The sequence below is a fragment of the Octopus bimaculoides genome, chromosome 1 (genome assembly GCF_001194135.2).
Source record: "Octopus bimaculoides isolate UCB-OBI-ISO-001 chromosome 1, ASM119413v2, whole genome shotgun sequence".
Classification (NCBI taxonomy): domain Eukaryota; kingdom Metazoa; phylum Mollusca; class Cephalopoda; order Octopoda; family Octopodidae; genus Octopus; species Octopus bimaculoides.
The window spans coordinates 125,168,617-125,186,506 of NC_068981.1; the positions used below are offsets into that span (position 1 = coordinate 125,168,617).

The following is a 17,890-nucleotide window of genomic DNA, read 5'->3' on the forward strand; positions in this document are numbered from 1 at the left end:
TGTGTGTGTGTCTTTTTTTGTCTCTTTCTGTTGATGTTATTATGGTTGTTGTAAAAGCTAAATGTAACCAACATTTGAATGTTCTTCAGACTAAGGGCAACTCCTTGTACTTAAGATGCAGCATGTAATTTTAAAAATCAAAATCCTATAGTTGAAGGTGGTGAGTTAACCAAGTTGTTAGTGTTTGACAGACTGCCTTGTGACACTCATTGTGGCATTGAGTGCTCAGTGTTCAAATCCAACTTATTCTTTCGTATCATTTGCTTTTCAAAGTAGTTTTCTCTGTCTCCTTTTTGTTCTTTCTCTTTGTCAGTTAGTCTCATATTCTGTAAAAAAATTGACAGTAGCTGGGCCTGCAGAGGAATAGGCTCTTTCAGGTCTAAAACAACCCAAGATGTGCAGTATGTCACGACAATGCCCCTACAATTCTTTCAGGAGATGAGGACCCAAGGCAGCTAGCAAGTTGTATGTACCTTCTTCCTAGTTATGCTAAAATATGATTTGTCATTTGAATTCATTATATATCTTATGCATGCACTGCAGTCAAGCAGAACTCATACATATGAAATGGTGCTGTTGCTACACAAACATCTGAGATTGTATCACACACCTAAAAGTCATCAGCCTGATAGGTAAAGATACACTCACCAACCCACTACAACCAGCTAACAAATACATATGTTATAATCTCTCTCTCACTCCTGCTTTTCCTCCAATTATTTCCACAACACCACTTCATGTTCCTCTGTAGTAGCCACATGACTTCCATGTCTACCCAACCCCACTTAATTCTGTCTTGACTCTGCTTCCTGGTATATCCACTGTTCATAATACTCCAAATTTGACTCTCTAAACATTCAATCCAAATGTTACTCATCAGAAATAAACCCTTTCAGAATTCCTCCATGTATTTGTTGTTCTTATTTTTTAGTCCCAAGTTGGGTCCTGGTCCCTGAAACCTAATACCAAAGGCATTTAAGCCATGACTATTATTTCATTTTTTAATTTTGAATACTATATCCTAGACTACATTATCTATTATATCCTTCATTTAAGACAGGTATGTTTTGAGAAAAATTTGGCTGCTATTTCTAACAATTCATGAGATTACAGAGAGGTTTCCATATTGGATTCTGTATATATTTTCCTCACAGAAAGGAAACCATTTATGATATCAAGAACACTATTTTATACAACTACTTTTCAGGATGCTTACCATTGGCATTGTACTGCAGATGTAACTGTATTAATATTTATCAAAAGGAAAATACCAATGTGTAAATGTTATATTTTCCTTTTCCACTCATATCTAGCCACTCCAGTATAGAGATGTACTTATACTGTTTCATTATACATCTGCATACATAAGTAAATTAATACTGCAATAGATTTTATTTTATCTCAATATAGATTAATCTGAAAGATTTAATATATCCAGTCCAAGAGGATATTATATCTCACAATATATTTTGTTACCATTGAATGTATTTTCAATAGCAAACAAATATTTGTGACCAGAATAGCAAATGACTTTCATACTCATTACTAATGCTAACGAAGTTGACAAGAAAACATGATGAAAAATGTGTGAATTTTTGCAGTTATTTATCTGACACAAGCAGCAAGAGAATCTGAATGTTGTTCACTTTAGCTTTAACCCTTTAGCATTCAGATTATTTTGTCAAATGTAACGCTTATTTATTCACATTGTTTTGAATTTATCATGCATTATCTTGTAACTTTGAAATTTCAACGATGTGACTGCTTATTTTGAGAATGATATGAAAGGATAGGTGTGAGAGGCCGGATCTGATGGTTTGAACACAAAACAGGTAGAATATTTGGGTTGGACATGACTAACTTAAATGCTAATGGGTTAAACTAATACCCAGAAGCTGTGAACTTAAGATGTGAATTCACAAACTTATGAGTTAAAACCCTGCTGCAATATTGTTGTTTAACCTAGAAAAATTGATCAAAGGTAGTCTTATCATTACCATCTCATCTATTAGTGTATACCTAACACATAGTGTATATCTAAAAGTTAGATAATTCAAAGAGTCTCTTTTGAAGATGGTAAGGTGTGAATGAGGGAGAATCAAACTGCCTTTTCTGGCATACAGGCTTCTTCACTGTTAATTGATCTAATATTATTTTATTGGAAATGAAACAAGTGTTTAGATAAAGATCATGGTGTAACATGAGGTAGACAATATGTCTGGCTGACAACCAGTTTCATTCTGATAGCACTACTGATCGTTATTGTTTTCAGTATTTTGTACATTTTGAGGAGACAAGCAATAGCAATAAAGAAGTATTGTTGAGCCAATGCAGTGTGGTTAATGTTCAGTTTGAATTGTTTCAGGTTTATTAATGGGCAGAGAAATGTGAATCACAAGGAGACAGAGGCATGAGTTGGGCAAAGTATTTACTCAAAATCTGAGAATTAGATACAGTTTATGGCAGTGTTTGGAGGCAGGGTGCATTTGAGATGGAGAAATAATTCTGGGAAGGAGTTTCAGTAATCTGTCTAAGGTTAAGTTAGAGTATTTAGTAAGGCTCTGACAGGTGAGTCATGGTAGAGCTAACATAAGGAGTATAGGTAAAGAAATCTATAAAAGATGAAGATTAGAATGCATGTAACATTAGTGCTTTTATAAGGGACATTAGGAATATGGAGTGAAATGAATTATCTTCAACAAGGGTTTGAAACTTGGGACTTTCTAAAAGTGTGAGAAAGATTAAATATGTGGGGTATCCCTAGTGGTCAGCTGTCATTGGCGAGACAATCTCTTCTCCATTAAGTTAAATTGAGACAGATTTGTAAGTTTGAAGTATAAGTCAAAAAGCAAAGAAGAAGGCATGCATAATTAATATTTCTTTTTCTTAAGGTGGCAAGCCGGCAGAATTGCTAGCATGCCAGGTAAAATGCTTAGCAGTATTTCATCTGACTTTATGTTCTGAGTTCAAACTCTGCTGAGGTCAACTTTGCCTTTCATTTTTTCAGGGTCGATAAAATAACTACCAGTTGAACACTGGGCTCAATGTAATCAACTTACCCACTAGCCCAAAATTACTGGCCTTGTGCCAAAATTTGAAATCAATATTTCTTTTCCTCACACATTATAAATATCTTAACATTTCAAGTAAAACCTAACTCTACAATTTCATATGTGTGTATGTGTTTCTGAGATCCTTTTGCATGAATTCTCTACTTTAACCAGTCCTTTTCTTTGAATATTCACATGCTACAATGTATGTTATCTCCCCTGTAGCAGTGTTTCCATTCCCAAAGTGGTCGTATGCAATCTCAAGTAACTGCTAAAAGATAATTGTTATTTTGTTTAAATTCACACTATGCTACCATGGAGCTGTTTTGGCATTGAACAGTCATTGTTTTCTAGCCTGTTATGTGCTTCATCAATTCCACAAGTTAATCATTGTCATAGATAAAGGAAGCAACATTGATTTAATAATCTATACTGAAGTATTCAGATGCTGAAAATTTTGTTTCAATATATGATGTGTTAGTTGCTCATCAACAGCACTGCATTTACAACTGCATCTCACTACCTGCCTATGGCTAACCATGCTTAAATCTGATTATTTATTGACTGAAAGTCATAAATAACATAGAAGGAATGCAAGCAAGATATAGATGTGCAAAGTCTGTCTGTCTATCTGTGTCTCTGTATCTATTTAGACTTGCTTAATTTCTGATAGAACAATATTAGATCAATAAACAAAGGAGCCTCTTTGTAGTCACTTAATCTGTTGAATAAAGACACATTGGATAATGAAGTCTTAGCTATAAACTTTATCTAAATAACAAATGGGATAGTCATGGCCAGAACACCTTTCATTCATTAGGACTGACCTTCCTAGGGTGGAATAACAACAAACAGTGTGTGTGTGTGTGTGTGTGTGTGTGTGTATGTGCGTGTGTGTGCATGCAAGTGTATGTATCTTTCGCTAAAGTACATGAGCAAAGAATACATATGTAAACAAGAAATGTGAAGAAGTATTGCTTTACAAATGAAATCTCTTGTGATAGTTGTTCTGAAATGAATAACAGACACTTCTTTACCACTCATGCTGTCAGAAATGAAAACAGTTAGTGGCCTACTGGAAACCCCGAACCTATATTCCTGCTGTTCATCAACTACAATATAAAATAAACAAAAATAAATAAATATGAAATCCCAAACTTGTGGTTTCAAGTTCAGTCTCATTGCATGACACCCTGGGCAAGTGTCTTCTGCTATAGTTTCAACCAAGCAAAGCCTTGTGAAAAGGAAACTGAAAGAAGCCCACTGAGTATGTGTGTGCATGCATATGTTTATGAATGTATAAATGGCATGTACATGAATGTGTCTCCAAGTGTGTGTGTTGTGTGTGTGCGTGTGTGTGTGCATGTGTGTGTTTCTTTGTTTTGACACCACCTGATAGCTGTAAATGAATGTCACAGTCATACAAGTGGTGTCATTCATTTCCAATCTTTGGTGGAAACTTATTCAGCCATGGGGAAATATTATTACCTTGCTGCTGGGAAACAGGTGAGGAGTGATGACAAAAACTGCGTCCACCCAGAGAAAATCTACCTAAACAAATTCCATCTAACCCATGCAAGCATGGAAAACTGGATGTTAAAATGATAATGATGATGATGACAACGGTGACATAGAAAACAAACTGCAATGAAAATGAATTGTATAAACTTACTTAGCTAGTTTGTTGTCAATGTATGTTCTGCCCCATGGATGTCTGTAAAGTTGCATTTTATGAGAGATCCAAAGAACAATGGTACCTTCGAGGGTGGTCTTCTGGGCACACACACCACTTTCTTTCCCTTTGCAGTAGTAACATTTTCCATAAAAGCAAGTGTTGTTATCTGGAAAAGAAAAAGATCAGTAAATAAATGCTTACTGTCTTGTACATTAATATAGTATACTAGACATGGGTATGGCTGTGTCGTAAAAAGTTTGCTTCCCAATCACATAATTCTGGATTCAGTCCTACTGCATGACACCTAAGACAAATGTCTTCTAATATAGCCCCGAGCTACCAAAGCCTTGTGTGTGGATTTGTTGGATGGAAACAGAAAAAAGCCCACTGTATGTACATACATATGTACATACATACATACATACATATGTACGTATGTACATACATACATACATATGTACATACATACATACATGACACGTCCCATGCCAGTGACACATAAAAAACATCCAGTACACTGTGTGGAGTGGTTGGCATTAGGAAGGGCACCCAACAGTAGAAACCAAGCTAAAACAGACTGGAGTCTGGTGCAGCTTTTCAACTTAGCAGTCCAGTCAAACTATCTTACCCATGCCAGCATGGGGAACAGATCCTAAAGAAGAAAAAGAAAGAAGGAAATATATATTTATGTTCACGGGCATGTGTGTGTGTGTGTGTGTGTGTGTGTGTATTTCTTTGTGTTTGACCCCACCACTGCTTGAAACCAGTGTTGGTTTGTGTACATCTCTGTGGCTTAGCAGTTTGGCATAAGAAACCAATAAAATAAGTAACAGGCTTTAAAAAAATAGGAACTTGATTCAACTCATTCAACTAAAGCCCTTCCAGGTGGTGCCCCAGCATGTTTGCAGTTCAATGTCTAAAACAAGTAAAAGATCGGAAAGACTGGTAATCACTACTGCATCATAAACTGTTCAGTTATACCCGGATCCATTTATCATGCTCATATTTTTATATTTTAAACTTAGTGTTTGAGTAATATTCAATATTTATTAAGTATAATGGCTATGATGTTAAGATACTGGATAACTGAATGAATGTTCATGAATTCAAACCTTACTAATGCAGTCACTGTGTTATGGTCCTGGATGTATAACATATTACATTTCTTGACATATCATTCAGCAAGTTCTATCATGCTTTATTACAGAAATTATTGGTAGTAAAAGTACTGAAATGTTAATATTTGAACATACTAATTATTTAAACATGGAATCAAGATCAAGATATGCTAGAGTGTCATATACAAGCTATGATAAGTGGTGCTTAATATTTCCCAGACATATCCCTGACATTTAACATTTAAAATACAATTGTTATTACTTACTTAGGTAAATAATTCAATGAGAGAGCTGAAAACAGTGCTGGTTCAAAAAAATGTTGGAAAAATTACTGGTGTAAGCAACAAAAGCAAGAGATATACAGCCCTATTGCAAATGTCAGTTTGTTATGTTAAGCTGAGTAGTAAAATATAAGAAGCGCCAAGACAAACCAATAGGGTGATCTCAATAATGTTTGGATAAACTATGTATCATGATGGGTAGGTAGAGAGAGAGAGAGAGAGAGAGAAGGAGAGAGAGAGAGAGAGAGAGAGAAGGAGAGGGAGAGAGAGAGAGAGAGAGAAGGAGAGGGGGAGAGAGAGAGAGAGAGAGAAGGAGAGAGAGACAGACAGACAGACAGAGAGGCAAACAAACAGACAACTATTTGTGAATATAGTGGTGCAAAGGAGATATCGGATTTATTTTGATGAAAAGCTTACTGAAAATGTTGCTAATGATTTGTCCAAAACAACTAGAGGGCAAGTGTTTCAGCAAAGTATGAATGATAATAATGAATAATGTGAGGCATACAAAGAAGTTGACCAGTGTGAAATGAACTAGATTTGTGCTTCAACATCAGGATTCTTTGAAGCCCTTTATAAATATTTCTCTATTTGTGATTGGTCACAGATATTGTGAGTTTCATAAACATAGTCAAGGAGACTAAAGAACCGAAGAGGAATTAATACAAAAGAAATTCAATGAAGACCTGTACTCTCTATGTCCTCAAACCAAGAGTACTGAAACCGCTACACATGGGAAGTATGTAATTTGAATCATGTGTGAACTTACAACTAGAGATTACACTGAATTTTAAGAGTTGAGATTTCATGTGAAGTAGAGCCAAGAGTTGCTGATGCTTATCACTTAACCACAATGAAGAAATTTTCTTTATGTTAAATATATGGTTATAAATTTGCATTAAAGGGAAATGTTGACTGAGAAGGAAATGCAAACTATGATACAAAAAGAACCATTTTTGATCTGTTTATAAATTAAAAAAAAACAACAAAATAACAAACATGTTAGATAAAAAAGCTGTAATATTGCAACAAATTTATTTACATTACAGGATAACAGAAAAAAACACATTGAAGTAAGAATTTTAGACATTTATTGGTCAATACAAACTTCACAAAAGCCATCTGTCTGATAGACCAACGATTGAGATCTTGTTTTTGATTTTGTTTTCTTGTTTTAAAGCACTCTAGAGACAGATCAGTGAGAAATTATGCCAATAATGGTGACAGTCTGCGATAAAAGTCATAGTCACATTGGAACTGATGCATTAAATATTAAACATATAATGGTAATTCAAATCCATTGTCCCTTGCAGACACCACTCTGCTAAAGAATTATAAGGCTTACGCTAAATTGAAAGCAAAGATATTTCTCCATTAGTAGTTACTGAATTATGGAAAATGATTGAGCAAGGCTTACTAAAGCATATTCTACCAGGTAGTAGCTAGTAGATATCCTCTATTGTAGTTGTACAAATACTAAATGGAGATTAATATTTCTGTGGTGATTTTTCAGTAGTCTTTAATTGCAATATATAAATAATGAAAATTTCACTCATTAGCAGGAATTAAATTATTTGCAAAATTTGATTGGTAAGGTGCTTACTATCAAATTCCAATAGGTGATGATCTTTAAAGAAATACCAATACCCAACTGGTTTGTAGAAGTTGACAAGAATGTATTATGGGATAAAAACAGCAAGAGCCATTTTTCAACATGTAATAGAAAAGACCTTGGGGGATGATATAAAGAAACAAAATAATTATCAGGATGAGAAATGCTGAAGGCAACTACCAAGGAGAAATTGAAACTGAAGACCAAAGTTAATTATATTGGATCAACTGAGAGATGCGGGTATGACTATAAATTCAGACAACTGTACCTTTAACAGTAACTAGATATTATTTGGGGACATTTTTGTTTTGAAGGAAAGTGTTTCTCAAGACTAACATTTTGCACATCATCATCATCATCATTTAATGTCTGTTTTCCATGCTGGCATGAGTTGGACAGTTTGATTGAAAACTGCTAAGCTGGGAAGCCACACCAGGTTCCAATCTAATATGGCATGGTTTCTACACCTGAATGTTCTTCCTAACACCAACCACTCCAAGAGTGTAGTGGATGCTTTAATGTGCCACTGGCACAAGTGCCAGTTACTTGACCATGGCTGTGATCTCACTTGGCTTGACAGGTCTTCTCAAGTGCAGTATATTACCAAAGGTCTCAGTCACCTGTCACTGCCTCCATGAGGCTCAATGTTCAAATGGTACTTTTTACGTGCCACCAGCATGGGTACCAATTACATGACACTAGCATCAGTCATGACTATGATTTCACTTGGCTTGATGAGCTTTTTCAAGCATGGCAAAGATCTCGGTCACTTGTCATTGCCTCCACGAGACCCAATGTTAAAAGATCATGCTTTACCACCTTGTCCTATGTCTTCTTGGGTCTACTTCTTCTACAGATTTCCTCCACCATTAGAGTTCGGCACTTCTTCATACACCTGTCCTCATCCATATGCATCACATGACCATATCAGTGCAGTCGTCTCTCTTGCACACCACATCTGACGCCTCTTTTGCCCAACTTTTCTCTCAAGATGCTTACACTCTGTTGAGCATGCACACTGACATTACACATCCAGCAAAACATACTAGTTTCATTTCTTTCAAGCCTATGCATGTTCTCAGCAGTCACAGCCCATGTTTCACTGCCATGTAGTATAACTATTTGCACACAGACATCATACAATCTACTTCCATTCTGAGAGCCTTTGTTACCAACAGGTAACAAAGAGGTAGAAGCTCTCTGAACGTTCCCCAGCCTACTCTTATTCTAGCAGCTACACTCTTGGAGCATCCACCCCCACTATTGATTTGATCACCTAGGCAACAGAAAATTTGATGGATTCTATTTTCTGTACATTTGTAGGGTTAATTGAACCTGTGCACCTTCCACACACAGAAACTGTTTTTCCTGTCAATTTTCCTCTGATATTCCTGCACCTCTTATGTGTCCATAGCTTACACCAGGTACGTCTTATGGAGTTTCTACCCACACCTTCTCTACAGATTGAGCAGGACTATCTACCTAAAGGGATTTATGATTTGTCTGCTCTCCTACTTACTAAGACTCTGATTTTTGATAGATTAACTTTAAAGTCCTTTGATTCTAGACTCTACTTCTATGTCTGAAATTTCTTCTCTAGTTCTGGTAAGGATTCAGCTATAAGAACAAGGTCATCAGCATAGAGGAGCTCCCAGAGGCAGCCCATCTTAAATTACTTTGTTATTGCCTGGAAGACTATGATGAACAAGAGACTTTCATCACCTGGTCCAGCAATTTGATACCTCTGCAATTATTCCTGTCTAAGATGTCACCTTTTGCAATTATTCCTGTCTAAGATGTCACCTTTTCCTTTGTAACAGTTGACTATAATGCTGCTACACCAATTGTTAGGTGTGACTCTCTCATGGACAACCTGATTATCTATATGGGTGACTAGACTATATCTTACTCTGCCAGATACTTTTAGCATCTCAGTGGGCCAGGGGCTTTCCTTGTCTTCATATTCTTGATTGCTTTTGCCACCTAAATTAGAATCATTTTTAAGAATGGTGAAAGTTTATGGTCCATATTTGTAAAAATATTCTAAAACAGTCAACTCCTTTGTGAAATTGCACAAGAAAAGTGTCAAATTCAATGTTCAGAAAAAGGTATTCAAGAATTAAGAAAGTGCACTCATGGAGTATCCTGTTGTGTGGTTATTTGATGCCAACTAGGACAACACATTGACTACTGATATTAGTGAGCATTCTTTATAATTAACTATATTGCAGGATAACCACCGAGTGCTATATTTATCAAACAGAGTAATTTCTGCTAAATCAAATTATTTGAATATTGAGAGAGATTCTTTAGAAAAATGGGTGGATGACAAATCATGCCTATCATTTTTACAAAGTAGAAAATTCCTACTTAAACTCAGTCATAAACCTTTTGAATTCATCTTTAACCCATGTCCTGAACGTCTTACAATTACATCTTCAAGGATACTGAAGTGAGCCATTCAGCTCATGGTATTTGATTTTGATACTGCATATGTTGAAGGAAATGCTTCAGTCACTGCATTTTTATAGTTATATTTTAGATTGCAACCGAAAAACATCAGTTTGGATGATGATGAAGATACATTAGATAGGAACTGATGAGTACGTCTTGGTCAACTAGCTTCAGTAATGCTGCATGATTGGCCACTGGATAAAATCATTTCCAAAAGAAAAAAATGTCTGGAAAATCCTATAAGCCTGTTCAACATACATTAACTCTAGAAATGGTATCCTTTGCAAAAGTGACTTTAATGTTACCCAACAAGGATTTATGAAGCAAATAATTATTAAAAGTGTTCCCAATGATATCCATTGTGACACTATGGAATTACTACATGCAATCCCTCTATGTTTGAAACATGCCAATTAGGCTATTCATACAATGTTCGGGAACTACATGCATAAATGTTCCAAATATGCAAAGATAAAGATTTTTTGAAAATAGGCTTCATTCAGGGACTAATGATTTTTATACAGATATATCATACCCATATTAATAGTATTGAATTGATTTTTGTACTTGTAGATTCCCTTACAGGATGGCTAGAAGAAATTTGTACACCTGATTAGAAGAGTTCAATACAAAACAGGCTAGATTCTCTTTCTTGGTCAATGTTCCCTTGATAGTCTCTGTCCCTGACTACAGAAAATTGACTACATTCCTTGCAAAACACAGACATCATCTCCAATCAAATGGGTTCACAGAGTGGATGGTTTAGCAATTAAAATGGGCTTAAAGGCATTTACTCACCAAAGAGAAAAGTTTGAATTGTTTTACCTTAATTATTGTTTAGTTATTTTATGATTCCCCTGTTTTTCTGCTTTGGTAACATGTCAGAACCATGTTTCCTTAAGTATATCCTATTCCTCAAATCAGCAGACGTGATATAAAAAAAATAATGATTTAATATAAGAAATGGAAAATTCTTTGATGCTAGCTGGAACCAATACAGCTATCAATCATTAGAACTTCAGCTTATGGAGACCAAATCAGGCCTAATCTCAAAATACTTGATACTATCAAGGTTGATGGTAAAAGTGGTGACAATGACCATTTTAGTAGTGGTGCACCTCCAGGTATGAGATGCACTTGTACAAGTGATGTGAAATAACAAATGGAACAAGAGAATCAAACCTGCAATAATAGAATCCATAGGAGTACTTAGCCTAGCCAGCCTTTACTTTAAAGGGAGATGTGAAAATGATAGAGTTATAGTAAGGTCTGAAACTAATGAAATGAATATTATATATTGTGAATACTGCATGCTGTAAATATGTCTTTGATATGTTAATATTGGTGCGTAATATTTATTTATTTGCAAATGATTACATATGTTTCAGGCAATCATTAGTTTCATGGCTATTTCTAACCTGCCAGGTGATTAGGATTTCTGAATGTAAAGGTTCTCATGTAAACATGACAAAGATCATATGGAAAATCTACAATATTTACAAGAAAGTCAATGCTTATTAGAATTTGCTTCCAGTTTATTTAATATGAATAGAATAGATTGCCAATATATTTAGAAAATTTGTAAATAACTTGTTAAAATATAATAATCTTGTCATCAATTTCACTCCACAAGCTGCTAACACCCTTTTGCTATAAAGGAATGGAATATTTAACATATTATTAGGAATTAAAGTATTCATTAATCTATGCAGAAGATAAGTCTTTGTTAGAAAATGAAAGGAGAATCAAAGTAAGTTATTTGCAATAATCTTAGCATCGCAATTTCTCTAGCGCTGAATATGACAGCTTTAACAATAGCGATATATTAAATCAAATAGCAATGTATAGCATGTGTTTAGTAACATTCCAGGTTTAGTAATGGAGAGTTTGAATAACAGAAATAGATAGTTCAAGCAGGCCATTAATACAACAGTTGGTGGCATAACGATAAAATAAAGAAGCCAGCATTCATAAAAGTGAAAGTGCTAAAACTGATAATAGAAACTGAGCAGGGTTACTTTGCTTTCAATTAAACAAGTATCAACTAGTCGATTGAATAAATATAACTTTCAGAAAAATAAACAGTCAGTTTTAGATATATATTATAAGAATCAATCTGAGTCACAAAAGAGAGAAGTTCAGTATCTTTGATTGGTGAAAAGAATATATCACTTTACATTGAAAGGTATTAATTCTAAGATATAAATAGCTGTCATTGTTATTTATATTATCTCTTACCTATGCTGGCATAGCCTGAACATGACTTATTAAGATGGAGTTCAAAGCAGAATTACCTTTGTTACCAACTCTTTTGTCTTTTTCAAGTGAATTATTTATTTTATTTGATTGGTCTTCACTTGTTAAAACCTATTAAACCACTGAACTGTGGGATATATCATTGAAACAGTGTCAATGAAAAGACATATAGGAGCAAATACACACATACACAGAAGCTTCCCTACAACTTCTGTCAACAAAATTTTACTCCTAAATTCTAAACCTGAAATAACTACACATTAAAAACTCTAGGAAACAGACAGACAATACTCCAATATGACCTCAGCCATAAAATAAACTGAAAAACAGAGTCAGTAGAAAGTGACTTAAAAAACCCCATAAAAATTACTGGTCCTCAAAATATGTAGGTTAATCATTTGATAAAACTTTTGATAGATCATATACAACTATATACTGATTCTATATTCTGTTTAAGAAACTTCACCATTTAATAGTTAAATATGGTTGTAAACAGCCAATACCATTCTTATTGATGTAAAATAAAAAAAAAGTTTCCTTTTGAGGGTTTTCCCTGCAATATGCTGCAGTGGCACAATACTAATGCATTGATTTCTCTTTTGTTTTTATTCTATTGTACATGGAAGATATCAACAATTACAATAATCCCTACCTCTCTGATAGCTGGTAAAAGTTACTTTACTAACAATAATGATTTTTCTTTTCTGACATTGGGCCAAAGCCAGAAATTTGTAACGAAGGTAATGAAAGTAATCAATTGTATTGAATATACATCAACACAGTATTTACTTTATCAATCTCTGTGGAATGATAAGTAAAAATGAAACCCAGTGAGATTTGAACTCAGAAAGTATTGTGTGATAGAACTTAATACTACAAGTAATTACTCCCCACCACCCTCTCTTACCACCAACTCTCATTTATCTAACAATGATTTCTAACAAGAAAGGTCACACATTTTGGGAGAGGGTACAATCAATTAAATCAAGCCCATTAAAAGACTAGTACTTTAATTGATCATAGTAGAATTGAACTCACTCCAATAATAATAATAATTTCTTTCATTGCTTTATAGCTGCAAAGTTTCAGGGAGTGTGGTGGTACACTAGGGTGGGGTATGAATGATTAAATTGATGCCAGTAAAAAATTAGTAATTACTTTATCACCAAATATATGCTTCAGACTAACACTGTATGCTGACTTTGATAAATACAGAAATATATTTAGTCTAGTATTGTAGTGTTTCTATCTTTCCATTGCCTTTAATCTGATAAGATCCTCATTTAGTCTGGATAACAAAAATTTGGTTGCTTAGTCAAGTGGACATCTGACTCATTAAATTAACTTGTAGTATTCCCAAGACACATGCACCCTTAACAGAGCTCCTAAACCAAATCAGTGTAACACAGTACGTGACAAGATGGGACTTTTGAATTACATATATAATCCCTCTGATTGACTTCCATACTGTTTCTATCTACCCATTTTCACTCACAAGACTTGGATCAATAATTATGGTAAAGACATTTATGTACGATGCCAATCAGTAGGATCGAACCTGAAAACTCATGATTGCAAAGTGAACTTCTTAATCACTCAACCAAGACTGTATTTACACTCTTAGTTCAAGAACAACATCAATAACAGTGAAGATGGAGAGATGGATGTTGATTACTGTTGTTGCTTAGCACAGGCTAGTATTGATTGAACAAACCTATGATTAAAGTTTATTTCTGTCATCTCATCTTTTTGTATATCATGAACTAATGTGTAAGAGGTAGATAGGATGTTTAGGGAATAATGGCATGTTTGGTGGATGTGTTTGTCATGATCAAAAGGCAACAAGTCCTCTCTCATTGCTCACTTCTTGGTACCCCACTCTGACTTATGTGGCTTCAAGAAACAAGAGCATGACAAGTAGATTAACCCAGGTGAGGATCAAATCCTCAATAAAAGCACATGCTACCTTACTATGGGAAGACTGCCTCTAGTGTATTCAATGGGGGAGATCAGGCCTGTCTCGAGTTGTCTGGTTTTTATCTTGACTCTTACTTAAGGTAGGCCTAAATGGGAGAGTAAAGCTGATGTGCAAATCTTCCTGACCTAAATCCAATTTACCCACAAATTATGATCCATTTTGTCCTCCTTTTCCTTTATGATGAAAGTAGTGTAATTTGAAGGAAATTGACTGCCTTTACAGTAGGCAAACACAAAGGTTCCTTCACTGACTCATGTTATTAATTTTTTTTCAAAGGTACCAGTCTACACTTAATTCAGAAAAGATGTGACAGACGTAACAAAACAATCTTTTTGAATATTGGGTTGTTAGATAACTTCATTTGTTTTTTCTTTTTTTTTGTCATTATTTTAATCATTTCCAGTGTTATTTCAACTAACATGAAAAATATTTTTATCATAATGTCTTATGGGTTCTTTGTAGCTCTATTCTTCCTCTACAAAGTTTTGTTTATCGTTCTTGGAATTAGAATAAACTTGACCTCTTTTCACACATGATGGACAGCCAAGTAGAAAATAAATGAACAAATTTATCTGATAACCTTTTGAAAATTACCAATAGAGTAGTAGCTGTTCACATGCTCTCAGTAAAATGGATTTTAACTCTAAACTGCTTTCACATTAAAATTAGGCATGATTACATAACAAATTGTATCAACTGGTATTTAATGAAAGGTAAACTCAAACAATTCTAGTAAAATATTACAAGGCATTTTGTCTAATACTCTGATAGTTCTGCTAATTCATTGTTCATGTGACACAATCCTAAAAATTGCTGTAAAGTTTGTGTATCTGAGAAAAAAAAATATTTGTTCTGATTCTAACAAAACAACTTCATCAAAAATGGTAAATATATTAATGGCATTAAACTAGTTCTATTAACCAGCATTCATATGAGAAAGCCCTCACTAAACTGGGGGAAACAAAAATTCACATGAGTACCACTTAAAATCAAAAAGTGAAAACTAAATGCTTGCTCTGCTTACATACAAAATTCAATAATAATAATAATCATAAAAAATACAGGAAATGTTTTGCCAACTTTTTTTTTAGACTTCATTGTTCATAGCCAACTGATTTTTTTATTTCAAATATAAAGGAGAGGTATTAAAGTCTAAAAATTCATGGTTCCATTTAAAAGCTATAATTAAAATTACATTAGCAGAAACATCTAATGTCTTGTCATCTCAGCCAACAAAAGTTAATGACCAATAAAATGAAATAATGTTCAGCTGGAGAGAAACAAAATTTTATTTATTAATTTTGTTTTCAAGTTTTGAACATCCTTTTACAACACTAATAAGCTACAATTAAGAATAATTTGTCTAACCAATAACAACAGGGAATTACTGAAAGACCCCCTCCCCCCCAAAAATATCACATACTCTTATTGTTAGAATTGTTTAACAAGGGTGCAAGGGTGGCCTTTTGATAATGAAGTGTACTTAAGAGCTATATGATTTCAAGTTCATGACATGTTGGGCAAGAGTCTTCTGCCTTAGCCTCAAGTCAGCCAAGATCTTGTTAGTGAAACCTGGTAAATATAAACTGTGTGGAAGCCTGCCTGAAGGACCTTTCTTGTTCTTAGGTGGAAGACTTAGATTGTCACACAATTTAATACCATTACCTAACCCTAATGTACATTTAGTAAAAGTTCATATTTTTGCAAATATTTGAAGTAGGTCTGACAATAACTTCCTTACTTCTTCTCACCAGTCTCAGCAGCTCTGAAAATGGTCATGGGCATCGTTCTTCTTCCTGCAACCAAACTATTAAGGAAAAGGGAAGAAATTCTGAATTGGCACAGGCATGGCTGTATGGTAAGAAGTTTGCTTCTCAACCACATGGTTTTGAGTCTACTCCTACTGTGTAGCACCTTGGTCAAGTGTCTTCTACTATAACCTCAGGCCAACCAAAGCCTTGCGAGTGGATTTTGTAAACAGAAACTGAAAGAACCTTGTTGTGTGCGTATGGGCATGCATATAGAAGAATATATTAATCAAAGGAATTCTAACTTTGATTTTCATGTTTTATTTACAATTTTTTAATAAGATGATATAATATAATTAAATGATAGAATATTAGATGTCCATTCTGACTGAACTAGTACTTTCATACATTAAACTATGCAATCTTCAGGCCCATATAGTAGTGGTGACAGTTATGTTTTACAATTTACAACTGTAGAGAGATGGCTAAACTGTGTGCCTTAAATACATTCCTATAGGCTCCAGAATATCAATTTTTGCAAACTGTATTCTGACCAATCAGTGTGTGGCTTCACTAAATTACTTAAGTCGATTGGTGTTTGGTTTAGGCATCACGGTTTGTTGAACATGTCAAGAGACCTGCATTTTGACCCTGGCCAAAGCAGTAATTGTTTGGCTAGCCAAACAATTACTGCTTTGGCCATCTCTGTCAGTTGACTATAAAGCTGAGAAGAAAAAAACAGATGTGTTTCTTTTGCTTAGTAATAAATGTGATAAAAAGACATAATCACAATAAAAGGGAATGGTTCTAAAGATAAAAATATATTGTAGGGTCATTAAATAATCTCAAATAGATGGATAAGCTCATTTCTTTAGAATTTCTCTGTCTCTGTCTTCCTCAATGACTACCAGTATGACCTTCATAAAGCCAAATATATTGGTGACTTATTCTCCAATGTCAATCACCTGATGGTCCTTGTCTTCACAAAATTTGATGAAAACAGTGTTGTTACACTCAGTATCAAAAAGGCATTCAACTGTGTTAAGTACACAAATCTGGTAAATGCTTGCCTATGGACTCCATCCATCTTTCTTCTCTTGGATCAATGGTTTTCTATCGGGTTTTGTGATTCAAGGTTCAGTTTTGTGTTCTGCATTCTTCCTCCAATACATCAGCAAACTTTGAGTTTTCACTGACAAGAATCACTGCTTTGGCCAGGGTCAAAATACAGGACTCTTGGCATGTTCAACAAACCATGACACCTAAACCAAACATCAATCAACTTAAGTAATTTAGTGAAGCCACACACTGATTAGTCAGAATACAGTTTGCAAAAATTAACATTCTGGAACCTATAGGAATGTATTTAAGGCACACAGTTTAGCCATCTCACTACAGTTGTAAATTGTACAATATAATTTTCAGTACTACTACATGAACCTGAAGATTGCATAGTTTAATGCATAAAAGTACTAGTTCAATCAGAATGGACATTTGATATTCCATCATTTCTATAAATTATCTTATATCATCTATATATATAAAAATGAGAATGTGTGTCTGTCTGTCTTGCAGAGTTCGAGCCCACGGCAACATAATATCTCCTCCACTATTTAAGTATTACGTGTCAAAAGTGAAACAAAAACACTCATGTCAAATACTTTCACTTTAAAAATGAAACTATTCTACTAACTGAAACAATCACATTTTGATACTGT

The 17,890-nt window shown here is 34.4% G+C and overlaps 1 protein-coding gene across 4 annotated transcripts in view; it reads right to left on the minus strand.

Moving 5' to 3' along the window:
- Nucleotides 1-17,890, minus strand: part of LOC106873822 (glycosaminoglycan xylosylkinase) — a 419,531-nt gene that overhangs the window by 22,609 nt on the left and 379,032 nt on the right. For all 4 annotated transcript variants that reach the window (XM_052970093.1, XM_052970079.1, XM_052970088.1 and 1 more), the window contains one exon: nt 4,723-4,891. In XM_052970093.1, the coding sequence (XP_052826053.1) occupies nt 4,723-4,891 (169 nt within the window). The remainder of the gene's footprint in view (nt 1-4,722; nt 4,892-17,890) is intronic.